Here is a 27,830-nt window from a genome sequence, read left to right as displayed (position 1 = left end):
GGCTAATACCTTTGTAGGCGCTGTGTTTTTGCCGCTCAGTTTCCGTTGAAGCGATGGACAGTACGAAGATCACTGCTTGCTGCTGCTGGTGCCGCACTTTCATACGCCAGCGTTTCGACGGTTAGTGTCAGAGGTCATCGAGTGTGCTGTGTTCATGTTTGCTTGGGCGCGCTGACAACATGCTTGATAATTCAGTTAGTAAGCAAATGTTGGCAAGTTTATACGGCCGATAAAGACTACTATCCTTACTTCATATAGCTGTCTACTAATTTTCTATTGCAATCGATGCTTCGCCGTTCGGGCGACACTGCGGCTCTTTCTTTTTTTCTTCTTTTTACGTTTAGTGCGAGTATAAGCGCTGCTGCGCATGGCGGCTATTGATTCTGATTGCGAGTGAATCCGGCTTAGCCTCACTTTGGTTACTGAGTAAATTATTTTTATTTATGACCGCTGCAGTCATGTGGGGATGTTTCCATCCATAATAAATGTTGCAAATTATTAGAACAGTTTTTGGTTGGTTTTTTTTCGTGAGTCGTTAGCGTTGCCTACTGGAAACAGTAGCAATACTCAGACACACAACATTCATGTGCATTTCACACGCCGCTGATAAAAGACTCTGCTGAAGGGGCCACTGAAGACTGCAGGTTTTTCTTTTTCAGGGTCAAAAAAAAAAAAAAAAAAAGAAGCACGCAAAGCAATTTGAAGAGAGGTGAACATTATTCTTCTTTTGGGGGTTTTACATGCCAAAACCAGTTCTGATTATGAGACACGCCGTAGTGGAGGGCTTCGGTATAATTTCGATCACCTGGGGTTGTTTAAACGTGCAGTAAAACGCAAGCACACGGGCGTTTTTGCATTTTGCCTCCATCGAAATACGGCCGCCGCGGCCGGTATTCGATCCCTCGATCTCGTGTTCAGCAGCGCAACGCCTTAGCTGACTGAGCCACCGCGGCGGGTGAGAAGTGAACATCATCATCATCATCATCAGCCTATATTTTATGTCCACTGCAGGACGAAGGCCTCTCCCTGCGATCTCCAATTATCCCTGTATTCCAAGCGTATTCCAACTTGCAGGCGCAAGTAGGAATACGCTAGCGCAAGGCAGGGGTAATTGGAGGTGAACATAGAGCAACGTATTCATTCTCCAGGCATAAGCTATCCTTACAATTAGAAGTAATTGTTACTTGGCTAAATCCTTCTTTTTAAAAAATGTAACAAACTTATTCCTGTGTATATATTTAAATATATTGTATGTGTGTGTATAGTGTTCACAGTCGAAATGAAAAAAAAAAAAAAACGTTGAAGTGAGAAAAAATGCTTATGAGGTAGCCGCCGCTGGCGCTTCTAATGCGCTTGTAGTCCTATGGTCAGGATTCGCAGAAATAAAGCGAAAGTGTGAATGTAAAGCCGTGCACGTCCGCGCTGATGCTGTAAGCTTTCAGCCACAATAAAATTTTTAGTGAAAACGTCGAGGCAACTCTAAAGAAACCGCACATGATGTGGGCAACAGAACTCTGGTGATGACACTTTGGCGAGAAATGGGGGGGGGGGGAGGAGGCTCAAGCCCCAGAGCCCCCCCCCCCCCCCCCCCCCCCCCCGTAGTCGGCGCCTATGCATCCTACTGTTATACCGAGGTATATATGTACTAGCTCCCACGTTTATACATTTCTTGCGTCTAAGCGTTCGTACTGCGCAATATCACACAAAAGTCACCGTTGAAACTTTTAATATGTTCACTTTGATTGCAGTGCTTACAAAACAAAGCGTTATTTCTGATAACCCTATGCAAATGTACGCAGAGACTGCACTACGTTAACTATTCAATGCGTCCTTATCGTAGTTGTTCACCTGAACTATTTCAACGTCTTTCTTGCGTACGCACGCAATATCACGCGGCCTTCACATTTGCACCCTTACCTTGACTCCTACATCGTCAATGGCACTGAGGAGAGCCCGAGCGTACATATACAATACACCGCCGTACAACATGGCCTTGGTACCCTCCGGATAGTAGAGAGGCGGTGCCAGTGCTCCAAGGGAGAGGGACAGACGGTTGAGCACCTGTACGTAATCCACGTACGGCAGCTGAGTGTTATCGCCCAGAAGCAGTTCCTCTGCGGCCGCCTCGGAGCCGAACAGCAGCCGTTGGCTGCGGCGCGTCTCGATCCAGAAATTTGTGAAGGATGAAGCGTTGTTAGTGAAGTTTCTGTACACTTCTTCGAGGGCCTCCGGCGTCAGAAATTTGTCAGAAGGCCACACGACGGTGTGCACGTTCTTTAGCTTTTCTACGGCAACCTGTTTAGTCGCGTTGTCGAGCCACGAAGCCCACGTTTTCTCCACGGCAATCTGCGAAGGATTATCATATGAAGTAATTCAACGATTTAAAATCGGTGGTGAGTAGCTTTGTTCAAGAGCAACAATTTCTTGCGACCATGCTAGCAAGCATATGCACAGCTTCTCTTAGAAAATACTGCGTAACACTTTTATATACCTCACGAAGTTTTACCCTCTTTCTTGCGATGGAGACGACGAGTCATTCCAAAAATGAATAGACAGCCCATATTGTCATAACAGACTTCATACATACTGCTTTGTCTTTCTATAGATATGTTCTTTTGTCCATAAAAAAACTTTGTGCCCTTCCACTTTGTGAAGGACACAAAGTGGACACACAAGCGAAAGTGTTAGTGTTCTTCTACGATAACGAAATTGTGTATATATATATATATGACTATATATATATGCAATTAAAGCATCAAGACAAAGGCACCCTAATCCACTTTAATCCTCCTTCATCCATGTTAATGCACCCTAATCTACCCTAATCCGCCTTAATGCACCTTAATCCTCCATCCACCCTAATCCACCTTAGTCAACCTTAATCCACCTTAATGCATTATAATCCACCATAATCAGCCCTAATCCTCAATATTCCACCTTAATCTACCCTAATGCTCTTTTGTCCACCGTATTGACCTTAATTCACCTTATTCACATTGGTCCTCCGTAATCCATCTTAATCTTCCATCACTCACCTTAATTTACCTTTTATTCCACCATAATCCTCCTTCATCCACCTTAATGCACTTTAATCCACCCCAATCCACACTGGTATATCCTAATCTACCTTGATCTACCTTCGTCATCATTCATCAGCATATATTTATGTCCACTGCAGGACGAAGGCCTCTCCCTGCGATCTCCAATTACCCCTGTCTTGCGCTAGCTGATTCCAACTTGCACCTGCAATTTCCTAACCTCATCACCCCACCTAGTTTTCTGCCGTCCTCGACTGCGCTTCCCTTTGCTTGGTATCCATTCTGTAACTCTAATGATCAGCCGCTTATCCATCCTACGCATTACATGACCTGCCCAGCTCCATTTCCCCCTCTTAATGTCAACTAGAATATCGGCTATCCCTGTTTGCTCTCTGATCCACACCGCTCTCTTCCTGCCTCTTAACGTTAGGCCTAACAATTTTCATTCCATTGCTCTTTGCGTGGTCCTTCACTTGTTCTCGAGCGTCTTTTTTAACCTCGAAGTTTCTGCCCCATATGTTAGCACCGGTAGAATGCAATGATTGTAGACTTTTCTTTTTAGCGACAGTGGTAAGCTCCCAGTTATGATTTGGTAATGCCTGTCATATGCACTCCAACCCATTTTTATTATTCTTTGAATTTCGTTCTCATGATCAAGGTCCCCTGTGAGTAACTGACCTTGATAAACGTGTTCCTTTACAGACTCTAGAGGCTGACTGGCGATCCTGAATTCTTCTTCCCTTGCCACGCTATTGAACATTACCTTTGTCTTCTGCATATTAATCTTCAACTCCACTCTTACACTTTCTCGGTTAAGGTTCTCAATCATTTGTAGTAATTCGCCCCAATTGTTGCCGAATAGGACAATGTCATCTGCACATCGAAGGTTGCTGATATATTCGCCGTTGATCCTCACTCCTAAGCCTTCCCAGTTTAAGAGCTTGAATACTTCTTCCAAGAATGCAGTGAATAGTATTGCAGAGATTGCATGTCTCATTGCCTGACCCCTTAATCGATAAGTATCTTTCTACTTTTCTTGTGGAGAACCGAGGTAGCTGTGGAATCCTTGTAGGTATTTGCCAAGATATTCACTTATGCCTCTTGTACTTCTTGATCACGCAATGCCTCTATGACTGCTGGTATTTCTACAGAATCAAATACCTTTCCCTAATCTATGAAAGCCATATAGAGAGGTTGATTGTGCTCCGCTGATTTCTGGATTACCTGATTGATGACATGGATATGATCCATCATAGAATATCCCTTCCTGAAGCCAGCCTGTTCTCTTGGTTGGCTGAAATCAAGTGTTGCCCTGATTCTATTCGAAATTATCTTGGCGAATACTTTATAAAATACTGAAAGCAAGCTAATGGGTCTATAATTCTTCAATTCTTTAACGTCTCCCTTATTATGGATTAGTATAATGTTGGCGTTCTTCCAGCTCTCTGGTACACTTGAAGCCGTGAGGCATTGCGTATAAAGGGCCGCAAGCTTTTCAAGCATGATATCTCCTCCATCTTTGATTAAATCGACTGTTATTCCTTCTTCTCCAGCAGCTTTTCCCCGGCTCATGTCTTGCAAGGCCTTTCTAAATTCATGACTAGTTAAAGAAGAAGCCTCTGTATTCTGTTCATCACTACTTCGAATGAAAGTAGCTTGGATGTTCTGGGAACTGTAGAGGTCAGTACAGAATTATTCCGCTGCTTTTAATATGTCATCAAAATTGCTGATGATATTACCCGGCTTATCTTTCAGTGCATGCATCTTGCCTAGTCCTATGCAAAGTTTTCTTCTGATTGATTTCATGCTGCGTCCATATTTTAATGCTTCCTCAATTTTTTCCGCGTTATAATTTCGAATATCCCTTACTTCCTTCTTTATCAGTTTTGACAGTTCAGCGAATTTTATACGGTCTCTCGAGTGTGACACTTTCATGTTTTGTCGTTTTGTTATTAGGTCCTTTGTTACTGGGAGAGCTTACCTACTGCATGGTTGCCCTTGGTGCCTTACCTCCCACTTCAATTGCTGCTTCTGAGATCAGCCTAGTTACAGTTTCATTAATTACCTCTATATTGTCTTCATCTTCCTGTGCTAAAGCTTCATATTTGTTTGCAAGCACCAGCCTGAATTGGTCTGCTTTTACCCTTACTGCATCTAGGTTGGTTTGTTTCTTCTTGAGTAATTTTGTTGTTTCTCTCTTCAAACTGAGAGAAATCCTAGACCTCACTCACCTATGGTCCACTGCACTTTACCCTACCTAACACTTCCACATCATGCACTATGCTGAGATCGGCAGAGAGTAGGAAATCTATTTCATTCCTTGTTTCTCCACTAGGGCTTTTCCAGGTCCACTTCCTGTTGCTGGGCTTCCTGAAGAAGGTATTCATTATTCGGAGCCTATTCCTTTCCGTGAATTCTACCAACATCTCTCCTCTAGTGTTACTAGAATCGATACCGTAGTTGCGAATTGCTTGCTCACCAGCTTGCTTTTTCCCCACTTTTGCATTGGTCCATGACTACAGTGTACTGAGTTTGCACCTTTGCCATTGCTAATTCAACATCTTCATATAACTGTTCTATTTCTTCATCATCGTGACTGGAGTTTGGGGCGTAGGCTTGTACTACCTTCATTCTATACCTCCTATTCAGCTTTATTACGACGACTGCTACCCTCTCAATAATGCTGTAGAATTCATCAATGTTGCCTCTATGTCCTTATGGACTAGAAATCCTACCCCGAATTCTCCATTATCTGGAAGACCTCTGCAGTAGAGGACGTGGCCGTTAGTCAGTCTTGTAGAAGCCTCACCAGACCTCATAATCTCACTAAGGCCAATAATATACCAGGCAATGCTTGATAATTCCTCAAATATCCCTGCTAAGCTAGCCAAACTCTATAGGGTGCACGTGTTTCACGTTACCAGGCTCAGTTTCCAGTGGCGGCCTGTCCGGACTCAGATATTCTTGGCACCCTCTGCCGCGTCGCAGGTCTGACCGCCGCCTTGGTTAGGTGCTCTGCAGCCTTCAGAACGGTGCAACAAGGAAGACGAAAAGACGAAAGATCACACGAACACAAGCGGCGGCCTCACCAGACCTCATAATCTCACTAATGCCAATAATATCCCAGGCAATGCTTGATAATTCCTCAAATAGCCCTGCTAAGCTAGCCAAACTCGATAGGGTGCGCGTGTTTAACGTTACCAGGTTCAGTTTCCAGTGGCGGCCTGTCCGGACTCAGATATTCTTGGCACCCTCTGCCGCGTCGCAGGTCTGACCGCCGCCTTGGTAAGGTGCTCTGCAGCCTTCAGAACGGCGCAACAAGGAAGACGAAAAGACGAAAGATCACACGAACACAAGCGGCGCTTGTGTTCGTGTGATATTTCGTCTTTTCGTCTTCCTTGTTGCGCCGTTCTGAAGCCATGCATCTGTACCAACTCGCCCAATTGTTAGTGCTGCTCTGCAGCCACTGGGGACTGAGATTCATGGGTTAATTGTAGGAGTCATGAGGGAGGTAGTGGCCGAATACTGCACCAGGGAGGCCAATTCCTGTTCTGGTGAAGGAGTGACTTTGTTGAAGCTTAGTGGGCCTTCCTAATTTGAGTGCACCTGGAATAGTATACCCCCACTTCATCTCGGTGATCTATATATATTTTTTGGCGGTGTCAGGCTCCACTTCATGCCTGAAAATGTAGTGGACGGGAGGAGGATTCGAAGTTACGACCTTCAGATTAGAAGCCGGGTGTTCTACCTTAATCACCTTACCTCACCTTAATCCACCCTAGTCCTTCTTAATCCACCTTAATCATCCATCACTTGACTTCAGCCAACCAAGAGAGCAGGCTGACTTCAGAAAGGGATATTCTATGATGGATCATATCCATGTAATCAATGAGGTAATTGAGAAATCTGCGGAGTACAATCAACCTCTCCATATGGCTTTCATAGACTATGAAAGTGCATTTGATGCAGTAGCGATTCCAACAGTCATAGAGACATTGCATAATCAAGAAGTAGAGGATGCATACGTGAATATCTTGGGACACATCTACAAGGATTCCACAGCTACCTTGGTTCTCCACAAGAAAATAGAAAGTTACCTATCAAGAAAGGGGTCAGACAAAGAGATACAATTTATCCAATGCTATTCACTGCATGCTTAGAGGAAGTATTCAAGCCCTGAGACTGGGAAGGCTTAGGAAACTTGGAAGGCTTAGGGAAGACTGGGAACCTTCGGTTTGCAGATGATATTGTCCTATTCAGCAACAATGGGCACGAATTACAACAAATGGTAGAGGACCCTAACCGAGACAGTGTAAGAGTTTGGTGGAAGATTAACATGCAGAAGACAAAGGTAATGTTCAATAGCCTGGCAAGGGAACAAGAATTCAGGATCGCCAGTCAGCCTCTAGAGTCTGTAAAGGAGTACGTTTGTCTAGGTCATTTACTCACAGGGGAACCTAATCGTGAGAAAGAAATTTACAGAAGAATAAAATGGGGTTGGAGTGCATACGGCAGGCATTACCAAATCCTGACTGGGAGCTTATCACTGTCGTTGGAAAGGAAAGTGTACAATCATTGCATTTTACCGGTGCTAACATATGGGGTAGAAACTTGGAAGTTACGAAAGAAGCTCGAGAACAAGTTAAAGACCGCACAGAGAGCGATGGAACGAAAAATGTTAGGCCTAACCTTAAGAGACGGGAAGAGAGCGGTGTGGATCAGAGAACAAACGGGGATAACCGATATTGTAGTTGACACAAAACGGAACAAAATGGAGCTGGGCAGGCCATGTAATGCGCAGGATGGATAAACAGTGGACCATCAGAGTTACAGAATGGATACCAAGAGAAGGGAAGCGCAGTCGAGAATGGCAGAAAACTAAGTGGGGTGATGAAGTTATGAAATTTGCAGGCGCAATTTGGAATCAGCTAGCACAAGACAGGGGTAATTGGAGATCGCAGGGAGAGGCGTTCGCCCTGCAGTGGACATGAATATAGGCTGATGATGATGATGATGAATCATTGTTAATCCATTCTAATCCACTTTAGTTGACCTCAATCCACCTTAATGCCCCCTAATCCATCCTAATCAACCCTAATCATCCTTAATCCACGTTAACCTACCTTAATCCCCATCTACCTAATCGAGCTTAATCCACCCTAGTACTGCTTAATCCACCTTAATATTTGTTCATCCACCTAATTCACTTTAGCCAAACTTAATCCACCTTAATGCACCCTGATCTACCTTAATCAATCATAATCCTCCGTAATGCACCTTAGTTGACCTTTGCAGACTTATTCCACCTTAATCCACACTAATACAGCTTGATCCTCCTTCATGCACCTTAGTTGGTAGATTGGTGGGTAGACTGAGGTAATGGTCATTAATCACTGTTTTTGACACTTATGATGAGTAGATTCCCAGTCCAAACTGTATATAATTAAAAGATAAGTTATTCATTAATCATTTCCTTTTTCATAAGGAAGTCTTTTGATTAATGTTATGTCATTTTATCTATTCCTTGTCTATACACACTGCATTGGAAAAACTCATTAAGAGATATATTTTTGTTCTCTTCTTATCACTAGAAAGATTGTTTACGAAAGTTCTTTATTTTTTAGTTAATTCCTGGTCTATAGGCGATGCATACGCCGCACACCTATAATCTTGGAGTTTTTCTGCCGGACAGTTTGCTATGGCCATTAGGAGTTTACCTGACCATGTTTATGCAACCGCACGCATACCTCTTGCGGCAACACATGAATGAGCTAAATAATTACAGACAATGTAAAAACAATATTGCTATCTATAGACAAATGTCGTTAAGCTGAGCTGATGCCAGAGACAGGGCAATCAAAGCGGTGGCACTGGAGATACTGTGTAGGTGGCTATGGCCCTCAGCAATACATGGCGGAGGTTACTCTACAGACAATTTGTGGACTTTTGTCTCTGCGTAGTGTATCCTGCGGAAATATAATCGTCAATTTTGTCGACCCCTTTACGTAAGCTCTATAGCCGTTTCTGTTACATAACCCTCACAGTTGCTGTAGCATGGCTTTTATGACAATAAAGTAAAGAAGAAAAAATAAATGGTGCGATGCATGAGGATTTAGATTCAGGTGAACTTAGATTTAGGTGCATGTTAAAGAACCGCTGGTTGTCATAACTAATCCTGAGACCCTACTACGGCGTACCTCATACCAGATGATGCTTTTAGAGCGTAGAACCACAAAATTTTATAATAATGCTGATGCGGCTGTCTGAACATTCATATATTGTTGGCAGAACCAGGAGAAGTTTCTGTTTGTGATATTCCTGGACCCAAAGTCTGCTATAAACGAAAACCATAAGTCTGGCACATGTTTCCTTTCTACAATTATGAGCCGGCCTTTTATGTGGGGAAGTTTCTAGGGTTCCAATTTTTGGTGCTGCGATCTTTTTGCCTGGTGATATAGAATGTATGCGGGAATCGCATGCGTGAAATCTCACCCACCTGGACGATACCGTCCAGGAGCTCGTCGATGCGACGCCGCTCGTTCTCTGAGAAGTGGACTACGGTGGCCATAGCGGCGACAAGGAGCTTGTAGCTCGGCTCTACCTGACCAGCGCAGAAACGAGGCCGTTCAACTTTTGCACGGTGCTCACTGCCGTGGAAGACGAGCAGAACGGCCCAAGGATTGGCCACCGGGGCATAAGCCGTCACAAACAAGCACGACAGGTGGCGCAGCAGAGCATTCTCGTCGACTTTGCTGATTAAGCTCAAGATGTTCGTGAGCTGAGACAGGTCGCTAACAAGAACTAGGTCATCCATTGTGAAAGGTGGATCGATTCCCATCAGAGCATTGAACATGTTCATGATGTGATTGCCAAGAGGAAAGGGAGACTTGAAGTCAATGTCCCTCAAGGGAAACAATCCCGGAATGCGTGCTTTGCAAGGGCACGACGGTACTAAGGTGTCAAAGACGTCTTCAAGCATTTTGTATGTCTCCGATATGTCCTTGAATTCGGGAGTGCGGTTCGTGTTCTGGGAAAATATCTTGTAAAGGTCGTCGTAAACAATCTGGAATTGCTTCTCCGGTATCTGATTAATTGTAGCCTTCCAAAGCAGCATAAGCTCGTTAGGCTCAAAGAAGATAAGTCTTGGCTTTTTATTTGGAATGGCGGGAAGAATCTTCACGCTGAACCAGAGGTGCACGTTCCAGTTAAGAGAGAGATCAAACAGAGCTTTCGCTGGACGAACTGGTTCGTTGGGCTTCTCCGGCCAAAAAATGCCGCATGCGTGCATGAATTCTTTCATGATGGGAACCTGTGATTCCGTCTGCCGTTTGCAGCTGTTGAACATGTCACTGACTTTCTTGCCCACGGGGAAGTGAATAACACCTTTCTTCAGTGTCGCCGGCAGTTTGTGGAGCCACGACAGGAGCATATCCGAAAGCTGCGAGCGTGACAGCTTAAACTGCTCGAGGGGCCTCCAGCGTCGACACACATGAGCACCGAAGTCGTCGCAAGGGTTGATATCTTTGTCGAGCTGATCTTCTATGCGATTCCTGCCAATGAAAACAAAGAGATATTAGATTTGATGATTACTTCCTGCAAGCACAGCTGCGTGTAGGTTAAATAATGTACAGCTACTCATAGGCTTATGCGCAAAATGCATTTGTTTTGTTTTACTACGTTTGCTATATGCACCAGTCGCCAAGTTCAAACCAGCTGCTAGATGGTCGCTACCCGCCCTTCACCAAGAAAGCTACACTTGCAACTTTAGCACGTCAGTGGTCGCGCTATCTCGCCATGCGCACGTACAGCGAACGGCAAATGTTTTGTGAAGATAGAAACTGGAAAGAGGATACGATGCTACGATGTATTCTCGTAGTTGTGAGACGTTGCCATCTCTGTTCGTTGCCTCGGGAACACGTCACAATAACTGATATTTAGGCATGTAACGTCCTTTTCAAACATAAGTAGTGACTGCATGAGTAGATTCAAGGTAGGTTGGACAAGCTGTGGACAATCTCATATTGTCTACTCCCAAAACGTTTGCCGTTGAAACTACTTGGTATGTCTGGCTAAGTTCGACTTCTGCTGAGTTTTTGTGAGCGCGGCCGAATCTGGTCTTCGTAAGCATGAATACGATTGAGCCTGGTCGAGTCCGATTTTGGCAAGCCTTAGGGCGAGTGACCGTTAAGCTATTATTTGCGGGTGGGTCAGGGAGAATTCTGTTCACAATGTTGGCCTATGGTCGAAAAATATATAAGATAACCCCTCTGATGGTGGTGTGCGTATGCCCCACGTTTTGTTATACTGAAAGGAGCGTAGACGTTATCGCTTTGGTTCATTTACTTGGTGGGATGCGGTCGCAGCATGAATTCGCATATAATAGCCTAAATTGGAATTACGAACTATCGGTCTCCAGGAAAGGAGAAAACGAGCACTTGGTACTTCATATATGTAATTTTGGTATTGCATCTTCCGAACAATGAACGAGGACATAAATGAAACGCCACGATGTTCTGCTTGCGGGTGCCATCATGCGCTTAAATGTAACCTGAAGCAGGTCTTCTACCGCCGTACAGAGCACAGAAAATGTGTTCACATTCATTCACGGCAGCAATGCTATCATTACAAGAAGCCACACTGCTGCTTTGAAGGCTTCGTATATTCGTTACCTGAGTCCACCTTTGCACTCATCTGCGTGTCTGATGTTATGTATGGTTTATGGCTTTCCTAGTTATTGATTGCGATCGTGATTTTTTTCTTTACTGCTAGTGCTTATATCATAGTGCCGCGCGATTCAATGGTAAGAGAAATTTTGCGGAGTTTCTCAGGCAGTGTTTCGCCTGTGCAACTCAGATGGCATGAACAAGTTGAGAAATGAAAGCGTCGCGGCCGAGGTAACTCAGGATGATATTTCATTCATATCATTTTGCCACCAGTTGGCAGTCTTGGCACAATAACAGTTATCAAAACTTGCTCAAGTCGGGTTTTCTATTTGTTTATAACGTAACCTACTCTCTCTTTACCGATAACCAATCAGACTCGAGCAGACGTTGTGAAAATTTATGACATCAAGTGAGCTAGTGCGGGAACATTAAGACGCCTTCGTTATACGTCTTTCGGTTTTCTGGATTGTTTGTGGATTACCACGGCTTTTCTCACGGCAAGAGTGGTAGTTTAGCTATTGCAAAGTGTAAATAGTGCAGCCTAACGTACTATTGCCTCTTCGTGCCACAAGCCGGCGCTAAAAAAGGACAATGGGTTGCGCGCTTTTCAAAGGTTGCAGGCCTACGCCTTCAAAGCGTAGGCGTGCGCATGAAGGGTTCCTACGCGCTCTCTAAAAACAACGCCAGCTTGGTCTCCTTTGCAGTGTTACAGCACATAGAAACGCAGGAAAAAACCAAGGAAGACACGACCGAAGGCTGTCTTTCAATTAACAGTTTTATTGAGGGAAACTCGACAGTTTTTACCAAGAAACCATCAAAATAAGACGAGATACGGCAATAGGTAAGGCCGAACATCGTGCGCCACTGCGTCGCCATCGTCCGCTAACAATCACCAAATGTCATTCTGTGTCTATTCATAGATACACGTGCTCTTTTCCTTGATATTACAATGGTTGATGCAGTGACATACAAGGTAGCAGGCTTTTCAATTTCGTATATTCTTGTTTTTTTTCATGCGTTTATACGCGATGTTACACTGACACGAAGAATACATCACCAACTTGCCTGCGTGAAAAAATTATTGATTTTATTGCGATCGCCATTGCATGGGCACTCCAATCGCATTTCTGCCGCCGCCGTTGCCGTGATGTTCTGCATAAATTCCAAACACGACAACATCGTCGCCGCGCGCCGTACGCTGTATGCGCGAGTAAAAGCTTGCGAGGGCCAGCCGACGACAGCGGCTCAATCTCGCGCGCGCGAGGGAGAAAGGCTGGGTGGAAGCGTGCCGTCTTCTGTCGCGCTTGAGGTACAAGGGGGGGGGGGGGGGGGGGAGCGTTCGACTCCGGCGGCTACTGCTTACTGCGTGGCCGCGCCGCCGCCGTATCTTGACAGCGATCTGCGACGTGGCAAAGTGCGCGCCCGCGCGGGCCTCATCTTAAAGCGATCTGTGATGTGGACAACGTACGCCCAGTGCCGGTAGCTTCGTATGCGCTGCGTTTTCGATGTTTAGTTCACGTTGAAGCAAGACACGGCACGAAGGTCAATTCGCTAGCTGCTGCTGCCGCACTTTCTGACTGCAGCATTTTGACAGCGCGTTTCCGTGGTCATCGAGCGAGATGTGTTCATGTTTACCTGTACCCGCGTGACACCGTACTTGTTAATTTAGTCAGTAAGCGAATGTTTGCAAGTTTATAGGGCCTATTAAACTACTATCACTTACTTCGTATAGCTCTATACTAAATTTCCTATTGCAATCGATGCTTCGCCTTTCGGGCGATACTGCGACTTTTTTTTATCTAGCTCACTGTTTTTCCGGTGTAGTGCTCCGTGTCGTTATATATTGCGACAAATTGGCATAAGCCTGAGGTATGGTTCATCCATCCGGTGCTACAAACCCCTCTTTCTAAGCGAAACGTCAGTCCTGTACCAGTAAACACACCTGTCTCTTGGGCCAGCCGAAGAAAACAGACGATTACCCGCGAAGCGTGGATTTCCGTCCGACGCAACGTCGGCATTCCCATGAACCACCATAACCACGGCTGCAACGTATGCTTCGGAATCTAGGAGTGCCGGAGGTGTTCCATAGAGACATAGTCGATGACGTGGATGACTGATGTACTCAGTTTTAGTTTTAGTGTATAGAGTTCAACCAGCGGGGCGATGCTGCGAAGTTGTGTGGGGACGCTCGACGTTCACGAGTCGCCTAATATAGTTTTCTCCGCATGGCTCACGTCTCTTGTAATGGGACTTCTCGGCGCCGTCGGCGGTCGGTGTGGTTGCAGCCTATTACGAGAGATGGCGCGAGTGGTAGCGCTGCTAACACCACCCAATGGAGGGTTTACTGGGGCGCGAAAGGGAATAGGACGTTCCTCTTTTGCTAGAGGTCGGCGAGCGGCGCGGACGTTCGCACGGGCGCAGACATGCTTCGCGAGACCGTCCGGAGAAAGGCTTCGGAACGGGGCACCGGGATGGACGAACACTATCGTTCGAACGCGACACCGTTGGCGTCACTTTACACGCGAATGATTAGGCGTTGGTGTACAGCATGGGAGCGAACATATTCGATCGCTATCTGGTCGCGGTGAGTCGGACTTCCTCTATTTGTCGCGCGACTATCGGCATGTTCTATCGGTAATAATTTGACCAGAAGGCATTACTTTATGAAAGGTGCAATACATTACCTTTTGATTGTTTGCACTACTGTGTTGTCGTTCCTTTGTCCCAAGAGCACGTTTGAGACCCCACAGTTGAGAAACGTCTTCAGCTTCGAGGACGGTGCTCGTACGTGGTTCAAAAACCATGAAAAGCTCATCTCGTGGCTCCATTTCCGCCGTTGCCTGCTAAAAACCTACACCAGCACTGATCACTGCGGAAGAGCCGAGCGGGCGATTCCCTCACGCATCCACTTATCGAATTAAAGCGTAACCGCGCGCGCCGAAGGACATGACACGTCTGTTTCGTTGAGTAGTTGCGAACAGGCCAGAAGAAGAGAAGTTGTGCCTCCCGATGCGCGAAGCTATAAGAGCAGTTTAGCAGTTATTTGCGGGCCTTGTTCGAAGTATCCCGAAAACAGCAGCTGAATCGCAAGAATATGGAGGACGCTTAAGCTTCGCGTTTAAGAGTGGAACGCGATAGCATTCAAATATCCTTGAATGCTTCTTGTCAGGCTTCCCGGCAACTGCAGCTTTCTTTTTTCTCTACCTTCGCCTCTGCGCGCCGCTACCGTTTTAAGCTGCTGAGGAGGCGAGCGCCATCTGGGTGGGGTTTTCGCAAGTAACATACCCGAGCGCGCCGGTGTTGTTGTGGTAGAAATGCTAGAAAAAGGGGTTTGTGTTTGAGTTTCCTCGTAACAGAATTATATTTTCTCGTTCATACAAATTACATTCGGACGCTATCAAGTCTGTAGGTTGTAGTTAAGTCGTACTGTACGATTTTTCTGACGGATTTTACATTGATTGAGAAATTCTATTTTTGTTCACTATATCCCCTCGCGCCACGCGGAGGGCCTGTGTGGTCGGGGTGGTTCGGGATGAATTTAACCGCCATGGATGCCACGGGCGCCGATGTTTATGCCGAAGCCGGCACCGACGCCAGATTTTCTGCGACACTATCTCTCCCTTAACGCTATCGCGTTAAAACCACTACGATGAAGAAGGTGCCAAAGCAGCGCTGAGCTCTGTACGATAGGCAAGTGATCGCCGATTCACTGACATATCCGGTTTCCACCGGAAACATACCTATCCTCGGGACCTTATCTGCTTGGTGGTGCGTGGCGAGGTACGCCAGGGTGATGTCATTGATATTAAAGTATTTTGTTGTTAGGTGGCACTTCTAAGGCACGAGAATGGTTATCGAAACTTGCTAAAAGACTATCCTTGTATTTGAGGGAAGACTCGACTTTGCAAGTTTCGTGTTGCGGGCCCGGTTGCCCGGCTCAGCCACATTGGGTTCCATCTCCGCTCTCATCAGAGGGAACAGATATAAGGCCCACGTCCCAGCGATAATACGACGCCATTCATCAACAGAGGTTCGGCGCCGACGTGCGTCGTATGCCGAAACTGTGAGGTGCTCTATTCCCGCTCTAACGTCTTTTGTCCACACCACAACGCCCACTACGCCACACGTTCTTTTGCTCATTGGAAGCTCACTGGAAGTGCGCCGGGCGTAACCCCTGCGACAGTTCGCACGTGATTTGTCATTTGTTTCGCCTTCATAATACCGTACACTGCTAGCGGAGATTTCACCCTACAGATGCAGTGTCTTAAATTTTTGCTCGTTACTATGACTATACTTCTTGATATTTTTTACTGGCCTACCGCAATTAATCGTCTTCCAAAAGCTTTTGTTTACCGCGTATCTTGGCGATGATCAGGCAGAAAAATTAGTAAAGCTTACCAATGCAGTCAAGCACAACGCCAGAGCTTACCGCGACTGCTAACGCCACAAGCTTCCACCCGTGAGACCAACCGGTTTCTTCCAGTCTGTATGCCCCCCTCAACGCCATTATAGCAGGTTGGCATGGATTTACACGGCCCCTTTCTCGTGTATTCAGGTGATGACCAATGTACTGTTGCTGCCACTGACTACAGTACTGCGAAACCCAGGCTTCGAATGCCAAGTCCTTCAGCGAGTTACTGCTTCCGATATGAGCATCATCAAAGACCACGGATCGTGGCTGGGCGGTCGCAGCACAGCTGTTCCGCGATGCTACAACTGAGTGATAGCTCAAATTTTCTGGTGCTCAGTCCAGTTCTTTATTTCATTCTTTGTTCCTTCGTTTCCTTAGTGCATTATTGAACGTTTCGTGGCTTAGGCCGTTATTGAACTTTGGCCCTTGGCATCAAGACAATGCCTCTTTTGTGGGGGCGGGATAATGCCCCAATGTCCCACTCTTTTAGTTGCAGAAGACGTGGACGAGGTTGGTGGTTACTGCGCCTTAGCTGTTCGCTCTCAGCTGACTACTTTGCCTTATCCTATCACAATGGTATAAGTACACGTTGCATGTGTTTTTTCTTGTCAATGATAGGAGCAGTCCAAGTGTGTTACGGGACATCACCATAGGTTTGGCATGTGCTCACCTAAAGAATGGAAAAAAAAAACTGCTCATATTGACTTAGCCGCATTTGGATAGAAAGTGACAACAATACACTCAGACGCAAAGCCATGGTCTCTGCGGTAGGTAGCTTCTTTAATGAAGGTTCCTTTGAGCACGCGTTGCCAGACTCGCTCTGTAAGGTGCTTTCAAGGTTGGCATTTATAAAAGACTCTGCATAACACCAGAGGAGCACCAGGACCTGCCATTTCCTGCAGTGAACACATTATATAAAAATAGACAAAATCTATGCCGGTCTCACCGATGTTGCTCGCAGTCCTCGGTTGAACAGATCATCTGACGCTGCAGCTTAGGTTTCTTGTACACGAAGAAGGCGGAGGCGAGAATGATCATGACCAACACTGCCATCACCACCACGTTCATGTCGCACGGCCATCTCGAGTTCCTGTGAGCAGCCGCACGGGCAGGCCGATTCTGCGATAACAAGGAGCGGTTTTAGCAACACTTGATATAGGTCTAGTCAGGTAACAGATAAAAAAAATATGGCACATCCCATCTCACAATGACAGTCGGCGGTGATGCGATTATGTTCTCTATTTTGCACATAAGAAAAATTGTGAACGAAATTGCGTTTGACAGCCGCAGCTGCTGTCGGTTGCCAACCGTCCCGATATGAACGGGACTGCCCCGACTTTTTAATAAATGTCCTTTGTCCCGACTTGACCCAGTTGGGACTGTAAAACTTTTTTACTGCCGCGACTACCGCTTTTTTTCTACCGAAAGAGAATCAGTAACGCACATCTCCTTGTTAAAATGCCTGACAACTCGTTTGCAGATTCTTGTCCAATGTCTAGTGTTCCATTGTCACCAACGTAAAGGTGTTTTTTTTTCGCAGTAATTCTATTTACGTTGAAGGCTCTCTTTCTTTTTCAGTGCCTCTATCTAAATGTATTGGTAGCCGTATCAGCTGGACAACTACTGCACCTTTTTGTTGAACATTGTAACATGGTAAAATTAAACACAAGTCTGCAGCACTGTTGCACGTGCATATTGGCGGCTCCTGGTACTGACAAGGTCGACTGTCGTCAGCTTCCCCCCTCTAGCACAGCTATCAAAGCTTATAGCACTCTCTTCCTATCCTTGTCATCTTTCCGTCCATTCTCCTCCTCCACCGCACTGCTGACCGACGTTCAGTTGTCAGCCGCGCATAGTAGCATTCTTGCTGAGCAGCTCTGTTACATACTACACTGGCCTGAAAGGAACAAGCAGGAAACCTCAAGCTAACGCTATCTGATCCTTTCATTGGACGCTGACAAAGACCAATGTTTTTTAATCGCTCTCTTCTCTTTCAATGTTAAGGTGGTACATCTGCAGCGCGCCTGGCTGATCACTTCGGCGAGAGAAGCTGTAATATATCCGAGGACCCCCACGCTAGCGTTCCGAGACGGCTGTTAGCTGCCATGGCGCTGTTTCTGGTGCGCAGTAGCAGTTGTCTCGCCGGCAGCACTGCGCCGACATGTCACCTCTGCGTGCTGTTTGAACAACGTCCAGGAGAACGAGCTTGACAAGAAACCTTGCTATCGCTTTCCATGCGTCGCCCTTCGCGCGTGCTGCCATTTTTTTTCGTTCTAGGCGGGCAGTGTCCGTCTCTCACGCGGTCACCTGTCGGATGCGCAACAAGTTTTCGTTTGTAGTTTTCTCTACAAGCAGCATATGTGGCTGACCTTATAATTAAATCCCGTGTTTTTGTAGCGTTAGCTACACTGGCCTAGCCAAGCCCGTTTCGCGCGGCACATCAAGAGCCGTGCTGCGCATGCGCAAGGATCAGTGATGTCACACGGCTTGCGCACCGGAGCCACCGGAGCCGGCACCTCTCGCGCACTCCGCCGCCGCCGCGCGCGACTCAGCCGCCGCCGGTCTGCGCATTCCAGAGGAGTGACGTCGTAGCCGTGGTAGACGCACTGGCGCCGGCGCGCGCTCGCTGTGCAGTCGCCGTCTGACACTGCGCTGGAGCCGCTGCGCTTCTGACTGGCGTTTGCCAGTGTGGTATAGCCATGGAGAAGGAGAGCGCAAATGCTGCTCAACAGCGCAGAAGAACGGAGAAGCTTGACTCATCGGATCCTGAAGTAGTTGCCTGGCAATTAGCGGTTGAGCGTAGGAGGAATGAACAGAAGAAGGCTAAACGTGCTGCGGAGACACTGGAGCAAAGGGACGAACGTCTAGCAAAGCGGCGTCGCCAGGAGGCTGAGCGACGTGCCCGACCACCCCTGCAGCAACAACAAAGCGCCGTCGATGACGTCAAGGCTCGCCGATCGACTGAATATACTGTGAAACTCAGCGAAAGCGCCAGTGCGACTCGGCCCTTCCAGACGGACTTCGTAAACAATCCGTTTGGATATGTGTGCGACGTGTGCGAAAGACTATGGCACATGAAAGACTTGACGCCGCTGAGTAGTGCCATGCGTGAAACGTTGAGTTTAGCGGCGGCGCCTCAGTGGGCTGAAACCGTGGAGCGGGTTTGTACAACGTGCAAGAACTTTCTCGTTAAGCAGAAGATTCCACTCTTTAGCGTTACCAATGGGTATCGTTACCCGGCCATGCCGGCAGGTCTACCGGTTCTGAACGATGTGGCCGAACGTTTACTTTCGCCACGCATTCCCTTCGGTCAGATCCGTCGTCTAATGAACTGGAGAAATGGTCAGTTTAGCATTAAGTGACCCGTGGTGAACGTGCCGGTAGACACGGACGAGATGCTACAGCAGCTAGACAACCAGGAAAGCTAAGAATAATCAGCTGAACCTTTGCTAACGCTACGTATATCCTGGCATAGCCGAGCTAAGCCACTGCAACTTTTTTTTTACATTTAGTCGCGCGTAAGCATGTCCGCGGCGTTTAATGTCCCACATTAGCTCCAACAATTCACACGCTGCGACGTTGACGCAACTGTACTTACGCGTCTTACGTCTCCATTGAGCTTTCGAGCTGTTCTAGTCGTAAAAATAGCTTCGCTGCAAAGCACAATTGCACGGCTCGAAGCGTGCACCTAGTGGTTCTATGCCGCTTATGGCGCAAGCAACTAAAACACTTCAGCGAGACTAGAAACTCGATCTTTACTATCCTCCTTGCTTGAAATGTTCAGCAGTGGGACTTACACAGGAAGATGATGGATCAGCGCGAACGTCGAAGAACGTGGTGAAGGGATTAATCGAATCCTGCCGAGTGGGTTTCTTCTCCCGCGACAGATCCAGCGTCGCAAGTGCCTCGTAGATATCGGCCACTTGCGAAGGCGCGTGCTTCTTTGATTGTGGCTGCCCTGGAGCAGTAGTTGACGCATAGTCTGTCAGTGCCTTAGGGTTCGTCGTGGGCGCGGGTTCCACTTCATCTGGCTTTCGTTGAATGTCGGGGGCAGCCGCTCCTTTGTGTTCCGCAGCGCAGGATGGTACGTCCGGCTTGCCCACTGACTTGGCCCTCTCGGGCTGAAAAGCGAGTTTGTTAGAATATCATCAGTAAGGCACGAATGGTGACGAACGAAGAAACATTACCATAGAGCGGAGAGATGCAGGTGAAAAAAAAACAAATGTTTTAGTGGCCTGTGCATGCTACACATAATACGGATGTAGGACCGATGTTTTTAATAATAATAATAATAATAATAATAATAATAATAATAATAATAATAATAATAATAATAATAATAATAATAATAATAATAATGTAATGAAGAAGACAAGACGACGACGAAGCAGTCAGCAAGCAAGCCACAGTGTTGGTGCTAACCACGCGCCCCGAGCATGCGCTTGCCCGGATTTTGACTGCTGGTCGCCTCGCCGCTTCTTGACGTTCGCCTGACGTTTCTCGCATTCATTGACGTTTTCACGTGAATAAATCACGTTGCATTTGGTGGAGGCTGCGTGGGTCCCCGGCACCAACCTGGAACTCCGCTCCCGGACGCTCCCTTCGGTTCCTACACCCATGATGGTCAACGACACCTCGACTCCGACTGACCCTTCGGCAGCGCCTACCACCTGCAGCGCTGTGTACCGTGAGCGGGATCCGCCCATCTTCAACGGCTCAGGTGACTCCGAAGTTGAAGACTGGTTGTCGACATACGAACGCGTCAGCGCCAATAACAAATGGGACGATTCATCGAAGTTGAGTCACGTCATGTTTTATCTCGTGGACATCGCGCAACTGTGGTATCGCAACCACGAGACCGACATACCCACTTGGTCCGTTTTTAAGACTTCCATTTCGGACGTCTTTGGTCGGCCTACGGCCCGCAAGCTTCGCGCAGAGCAGCGCTTGCGTGAACGTGCGCAACATCCAGGGGAGAATTACACGGGCTACATCGAGGATGTGCTGAATCTCTGCAACCGCGTCAACCCTACCATGACAGAGGGCGAGAAAATCAAGCACATACTGAAGGGCATCGAGGACGACGCTTTTCAGATGCTGCTCGCGAGAAATCCCACCACGGTCGCGGCACTCGTCTCCTTGTGTCAAAGCTTTGACGAGTTGCGTAGGCTGCGCACGATCGCCCGCCAAGCCCTCATGACGCCAGGCACACTATCGAGCTTGCAGCTGGCTGCCCCCTCTGCCGACCAACAGCCGCTGCTCTCTACCATCAAGGACTTTATCCGGGAAGAAGTAGCGCGCCAGCTTTCATTGCTGCCTCTCACGCACGAGCCTTCGCAGTCTTTGGCTCCGGACCTTCAACACGTCATTCGGACCCAGGTTGCTGAGGCCCTCGCGCCTGTGACTCACCAACCACCCGTCACTGCGCCTCTTTCCTACGCTTCCGTCGCGGCTCGGCCCCCTCAACATCCTGCGCCGTACGTTCGACCTGCGATGCCGACCCATGCCTGGCCGACGACCGCGAATGCTGCGCCGCTCGCCTTCGCGAGACCTTCGGCTCCGTTCCTCCGCCGCCCCGACGCGTGGCGAACGCCAGACAATAGGCCCATCTGCTTCGCCTGTGGTGTCGCTGGACACGTCGCCCGCCACTGTCGCCGATGTCCACCTTCGCCATTTGACGTCATGGACAGGCCTGTTCCTTCGTCTTCCCGGTCGCCACCAAGCTACGTCCCTGACGATCAGCCAGCCTATGCTAACCGCCGGTCCCTATCTCCGCGACGACGCTCCCTATCACCCATGCGTCGCCGACCTCCTACGGAGGAGGGAAACTGATCGCTGCAGTTCCGGAGGCAAGAGCTGCATGCGCGTCGAACTGCCCAAGGCCTCCATCTATTTCGCCGCAAAACATTATCGACGTCGACGTTGAAGGAACCGCCTCATTAGCGCTTATTGACACGGGGGCCGCTGTTTCGGTTATCTGCGAAAACCTATGCCGCAAGATCAAAAAAGTGACCACGTCGCTCTCGGGACTAATGCTCCGCACTGCCAGCTCACAGTGCATTGCGCCTTCAGCTGTTTGCACCGCACGTGTCGCTATTCAAGGTGAACTTTATGTCATCGAGTTTTTCGTGCTGCCGTCATGCTCCCACAACGTTATTCTCGGATGGGACTTCCTTTCACGTCATCGCGCCGTCATAGACTGCTCCCGTGGAGAAGTGGCCCTTACGCCATTGCCAACCTCTCTTTCGGTGGATAATCATCCCGACGCTCACAAACTTGTCGTTGCTGCGGACACAGATATTGCCCCTGAAACGTCGACCCTTGTGCCTCTGTCCTGTACGGTCGCCCCTGACGGAACTGTTCTGTTTGCCCCATCGGAGGTACTTCTCCGCCGTCGCGGCCTACGACTGCAGTTTGCTGTACTTACGGTTGAATCGGGTGCTACTACTATGTTAGTTTCGAACTGGCTCCCATCCTCCGTTACATTACTTCGTGGAGAATCTTTGGGTCACATTCAAGGTGCCGATCTCCTGCGATCCCTCGAGTTTGCAGAGGACCAACCCCATCTTCAACTGAATGCCATGACATCACCTGTTCCCAAACCTTCGGGTCCAGACAGTTTCCACCCTTCTATTGCTGCCGATCTACCGTCAACACAACGCAGCGAACTCCTGACCCTTCTTCGAGACTTCCGCTCCTCCTTCGATTGCGATCAACCATCTTTAGGTCGTACAACAAGCGTCACACACTACATTGACACTGGTTCTCATGCGCCCTTACGCCAACGACCATACCGAGCTTCAGCGGCAGAACGGCGTATTATCAATGAACAAGTGGATGATATGCTTACGCGTGGTGTCATTCAGCTATCCCAGAGCCCCTGGTCCTCTCCTGTTGTACTTGTGCGCAAAAAGGATGGCTCTATCAGATTCTGTGTTGACTACCGCCGCCTCAATAAGATAACTCGGAAGGATGTATACCCGTTGCCCCGCATCGATGATGCTCTCGATTGTTTGCAAGGGGCAGAATATTTCTCGTCACTGGATTTGCACTCGGGTTACTGGCAAGTTCCAATGGCCGACCCTGACCGACCTAAGACGGCTTTTGTCACTACTGACGGACTGTATGAGTTTAACGTGATGCCGTTCGGATTGTGCAACGCCCCAGCTACTTTCGAACGGATGATGGATAAGATCCTTCGTGGCTACAAGTGGAATACCTGCCTCTGCTACCTTGACGACATCGTCGTTTTTTCTCGCGATTTTCCAACTCACCTTGTTCGTCTTCGTGCGATTCTCACGTGCCTCACCTCTGCTGGCCTTCAACGTAACATAAAGAAGTGCCACTTTGCGGCACGCCAGTTGACGATACTAGGCCACGTCGTCTGCAAGGAGGGAGTTCTTCCGGACCCCGCGAAGCTCCGTGCCGTAGCCGAATATCCCAAGCCCAATTCCTTGAAAGCACTTAGAAGTTTCATTGGGCTGTGCTCGTATTTTCGTCGATTTGTGCGCGACTTTGCTACCATCATCGCGCCTCTTACCAACCTTCTGACCGCCTCTAACGGCCTGTCTGCTTGGTCAACAGAATGCGACGAATCTTTTCGAACGCTACGGCGCTTACTAACGTCGCCACCAATACTCCGTCACTTTGACCCTAATGCGCCTACGGAGATCCATACTGACGCCAGTGCTGTTGGCCTTGGTGCGGTATTGGCTCAGAAAACACCAGGATACCAAGAATACGTCGTTGCCTACGCGAGTCGCACGCTCAAGAAAGCCGAGTGTAACTATTCTGTCACCGAGAAAGAGTGCCTCGCTATAATTTGGGCTTTGGCTAAGTTTCGTCCGTACCTTTATGGCCGCCCTTTCGACGTCGTCACGGACCATCATGCTCTATGCTGGCTCTCGTCTCTGAAAGATCCCTCGGGACGCCTCGGTCGTTGGGCGCTTCGCCTGCAAGATTACGAAATCCGTGTTGTGTACCGATCCGGCCGCAAACACTCGGACGCTGATGCACTGTCCCGCTCGCCGCTAGCGTCTGACACGGCTTCTCCGTCAGCCTCTTCGGCTCCCTTGTCGCCTATTGACTTTGCAGACATGTCGTCGGAGCAACGCAAGGATGCGTGGATTTGTCAACTCCTTGACTTTCTCACTGACCCATCCACTTATCCCGCCTCAAGAACTCTGCGTCGCCAAGCCGCCCATTTAACTATTCGCGACGATCTCCTTTATCGCCGGAATTACGCGTCTGATGGCCGGAGGTGGCTTCTAGTGGTACCTCGCCACATGTGCACGGACATATGCGCTGCTTTCCACACTGACCCACAAAGCGCTCACGCCGGCGTTCTCAAGACCTACAATCGCCTGCGGCAGCGATTCTACTGGCGCGGAATGTATGCATTTGTGTGCAAGTACATACGTGCTTGCACTGCCTGTCAGCGGCGCAAGACTCCACCTCAACGCACGGCCGGTACACTTCAGCCTCTCCCTTGCCCGGCCCGTCCATTCGACCGCGTCGGTATCGACTTATACGGCCCGCTTCCCTCGACCACCTCTGGGAATAGGTGGATAATTGTCGGCGTGGACCACCTCACGCGTTACGCCGAGACTGCAGCTTTGCCTACAGCCACAGCAAGAGACGTTGCGTTTTTCATCTTACGCAACTTCGTACTGCGCCACGGTGCTCCCCGTGAGCTTTTAAGCGACAGGGGACGTGTTTTCCTGTCTGATGCTATTGAAGCCTTGCTCGTTCAGTGTAACATCGTTCATCGCATGACAAGTGCATATCATCCGCAAACTAATCGCCTCACTGAGCGATTTAATCGCACTCTGGGGGATATGCTGACGATGTACACGGCGTCAGACCAGACAAATTGGGACACCGTCCTTCCATTCATCACATATGCGTACAACACTGCTACGGCACGCTACTACAGGATTCTCGCCGTTCTTCCTCTTGTACGGACGTGAGCCATCATGCAGGCTGGACACTATGCTTCTCTACACACCTGACTCATCTGAGTACACTGCAATTTCAGATGTCGCCAAGTACGCCGAAGATTGTCGACAATTGGCCCGTTCATTGACAACCGAGGACCAAGGTCACCAGAAGCTCAGGCACGACACCGACCGATCTCTCACTACTTTCGCGACCGGTGCCCTAGTTTGTCTTTGGATCCCTCCGAGTACGCCTGGCCTTTCGTCTAAATTATTGGCCCGATATCATGGGCCCTACCGCATCCTTGCTCGGACATCTCCAGTCAATTATGACGTTGAGCCTTTCACACCGTCTCAAGACTTACGTCGTCGTGGTCGAGAAATCGTTCACGTGAGTCGCCTCAAGCCCTATTATGACCCCTCTATACTGTCAACGCCTTAAGTCGCCAGGATGGCTACGCTACTTCCCGGGGGCCAATGTAATGAAGAAGACAAGACGACGACGAAGCAGTCAGCAAGCAAGCCACAGTGTTGGTGCTAACCACGCGCCCCGAGCTTGCGCTTGCCCGGATTTTGACTGCTGGTCGCCTCGCCGCTTCTTGACGTTCGCCTGGCGTTTCTCGCATTCATTGACGTTTACACGTGAATAAATCACGTTGCAATAATAATAATAATAATAATGAGCTCCTTACCATGAAAATTATTTCATTGGACATGGACAGTAATATCCGCAACGCCTACACTACAATCGGCAATATTATCGTGCGCTACCCATACGGTTATTGTGGACACCCTGTGTTATACCCGTGTCACACGGCACATGTAATGTCATTTGCAGTAAATGATGGAATGTCATTGCGGTCTTGCGTTCCCAGTCTACACGGGTAAACAAAATGGCATTCTCAATTGATGGCGATGTTTATCGGCAGGCATGCTATGATAAGGAAACATTTCAAATCGTGCTTCTTGTTTACATATTTTCACTAAATTGTTAGCGATACAATGGTAAACATTAGAAGGTTATTTGAAAATATATTGAATTTAGTTTTAACTTATCGATTTTGTAATTTTTTGCCAAGCCTTGTCATCGAGATCACACCAGTCACGCGTGCATTAATTCGGGAAACTCATTCAATGGCTGAATGGCATTAGCTGTGAAAGTCATTCACTATGCCCATTTAGAAGCAACAAAAATGGCATCGACACGTAATCTCATTCGCTGCGAATGACATTACATGTGCCGTGTGACAGGGGTATTAGCCGATGACGGCTTACTGACCGCGATGACGGGGGTCGTCACCTGGAACGTATCCACGTTGGTCACGGGGGCTGGCATGACGGGAGGGAACAAAATTGAGGGAACCCCGCCCTGTGACGGTGCAGGCTCGACTTTGTTCCGCTTATGCCGGTACCGTCTTGTCTTGCGGCCACTGATGGCAGCGCTTCTTTCTGGAGCTGTGCGCTTGGAGGTTGCCGTATGGCCCAACGTGGCCATGGTGTTGGCGGCGGTGGTCGGCAGGTTGTCCTCCTGTTGTGGACCAGCGGCGTTGCTCAGCTGGTTGCCCTCGGTAGTCTTCTTCACCGAAGACGGCATAAGTCCGTTGAACTCCTGGAAATACCGGAACAAAAGCGGGAGCAGATGAAAAAACGCCGGTGACTGGGCGATCAGACGTTTTCTTCTTCTGCGCGTGCCTTGCGAGAACGCTGCCTCACGCTTAAGCAAAGCTGCAAACGGTGGACAATAATGGCGCATAGAGAATAATATTACAGCAGTACCCCGGGTGTCATGATGCCTGTGGACGGTAATGCGATTGTAGCAACACCCTGTTTTGCTGAAGTCGAGCTTACTTTAAATCTGCAGAGGTCGTTCTGAGACTTCCATTGCTTCGGCTACATGAGGCCTAAATTGTATACGGTGTCGGCTCCTTTTGCTATTGCACTCGCTTTCCAATTATGGGTGCGCATGAACGTGGTGGCATGACGACTGTATGGTGACGACGCAGTGACGACGATAGAATGGTGGTGATGGAACCAAAAAGGCGGCTTGATGACGACAGTGGGCCGCGTAATATTTAAATTTCCGAAACACGGTGAAACAAGACTCGAAACGAAGCGTTCACTCTCCGTTGTTGTCACGTATCACGCCAGCATTGTGACAGCGAGTGTTTCGATGCCATTATGTGAGATCAGTTCATGTTTTCCTGTGTGCATGACACCGTGATTGTTAATATAATTGCAAAGTGCCTCTTTATTGCTGTTTACCCTGCCAAAAACATTGAAAGTCACTTTAGCATACGCCAAAGAGGGTGAAGGTGAAAGCCTACGCGCTCAAGAGACATTTATCAAATTACTTGACATTCTCATTCGAATGCTATGTTACTTCCTATCACTTGTTTTTTCCGACCAAAGGCTGCGGGTTCGAGTGCCTTAATTGACGCTCTTTAATTACCTGCGCCTTAATGAATGTCGCCCTAATTAACACCAAAGGTCGCGCGTTCAGCTTACACCAAAGGTCGAGAGTGCGTCTCCCACCAAAGGTCGTCGGTTCGAGGGTCTTAATTAACTCTATATTAATTAACTCTCTTAATTAACTTCGCCTTTACGCCAAAGGCAATGGGTTCGACTCCAACATAAGCTCTTGGGTTCGACTCCCACCGAAGGTCGTGGGTTCGAATGCCTGAATTAACTCTATCTTAATTTATACGATGACGACGGCGACCCGTACACCATCAAAAACTGTTGCGTGAGCGTTTGCATGTAGGTAAGACACGATGCCGGATCG

General features: G+C 48.2%; 1 protein-coding gene across 1 annotated transcript; it reads right to left on the bottom strand.

Annotated features, from left to right (window-relative positions):
- Window positions 1-1,899: 1,899 nt before the first annotated feature.
- Window positions 1,900-26,836, bottom strand: LOC119459634 (uncharacterized). Its single transcript, XM_037721313.2, has 6 exons — window positions 26,825-26,836; window positions 26,328-26,657; window positions 19,910-20,233; window positions 17,059-17,231; window positions 9,535-10,588; window positions 1,900-2,346 (listed from the first exon to the last, which is right to left on the bottom strand). Exons 1-6 carry the CDS (start codon window positions 26,834-26,836, stop codon window positions 1,900-1,902), a joined length of 2,340 nt encoding a protein of 779 aa, XP_037577241.2.
- Window positions 26,837-27,830: the final 994 nt, after the last annotated feature.

This window comes from Dermacentor silvarum, chromosome 7 (genome assembly GCF_013339745.2).
Source record: "Dermacentor silvarum isolate Dsil-2018 chromosome 7, BIME_Dsil_1.4, whole genome shotgun sequence".
In the NCBI taxonomy this organism is placed as follows: domain Eukaryota; kingdom Metazoa; phylum Arthropoda; class Arachnida; order Ixodida; family Ixodidae; genus Dermacentor; species Dermacentor silvarum.
This window is presented reverse-complemented; position numbering and strand designations above follow the sequence as displayed.

Coding starts and splice junctions, on each gene's coding strand:
- LOC119459634 (XM_037721313.2), bottom strand. Junction 10,589..17,058: donor GAGGACTGCGAGCAACATCG/GTGAGACCGGCA, acceptor TTTCATTGGCAG/GAATCGCATAGAAGATCAGC. Junction 2,347..9,534: donor TCCTGGACGGTATCGTCCAG/GTGGGTGAGATT, acceptor AATCCTTCGCAG/ATTGCCGTGGAGAAAACGTG.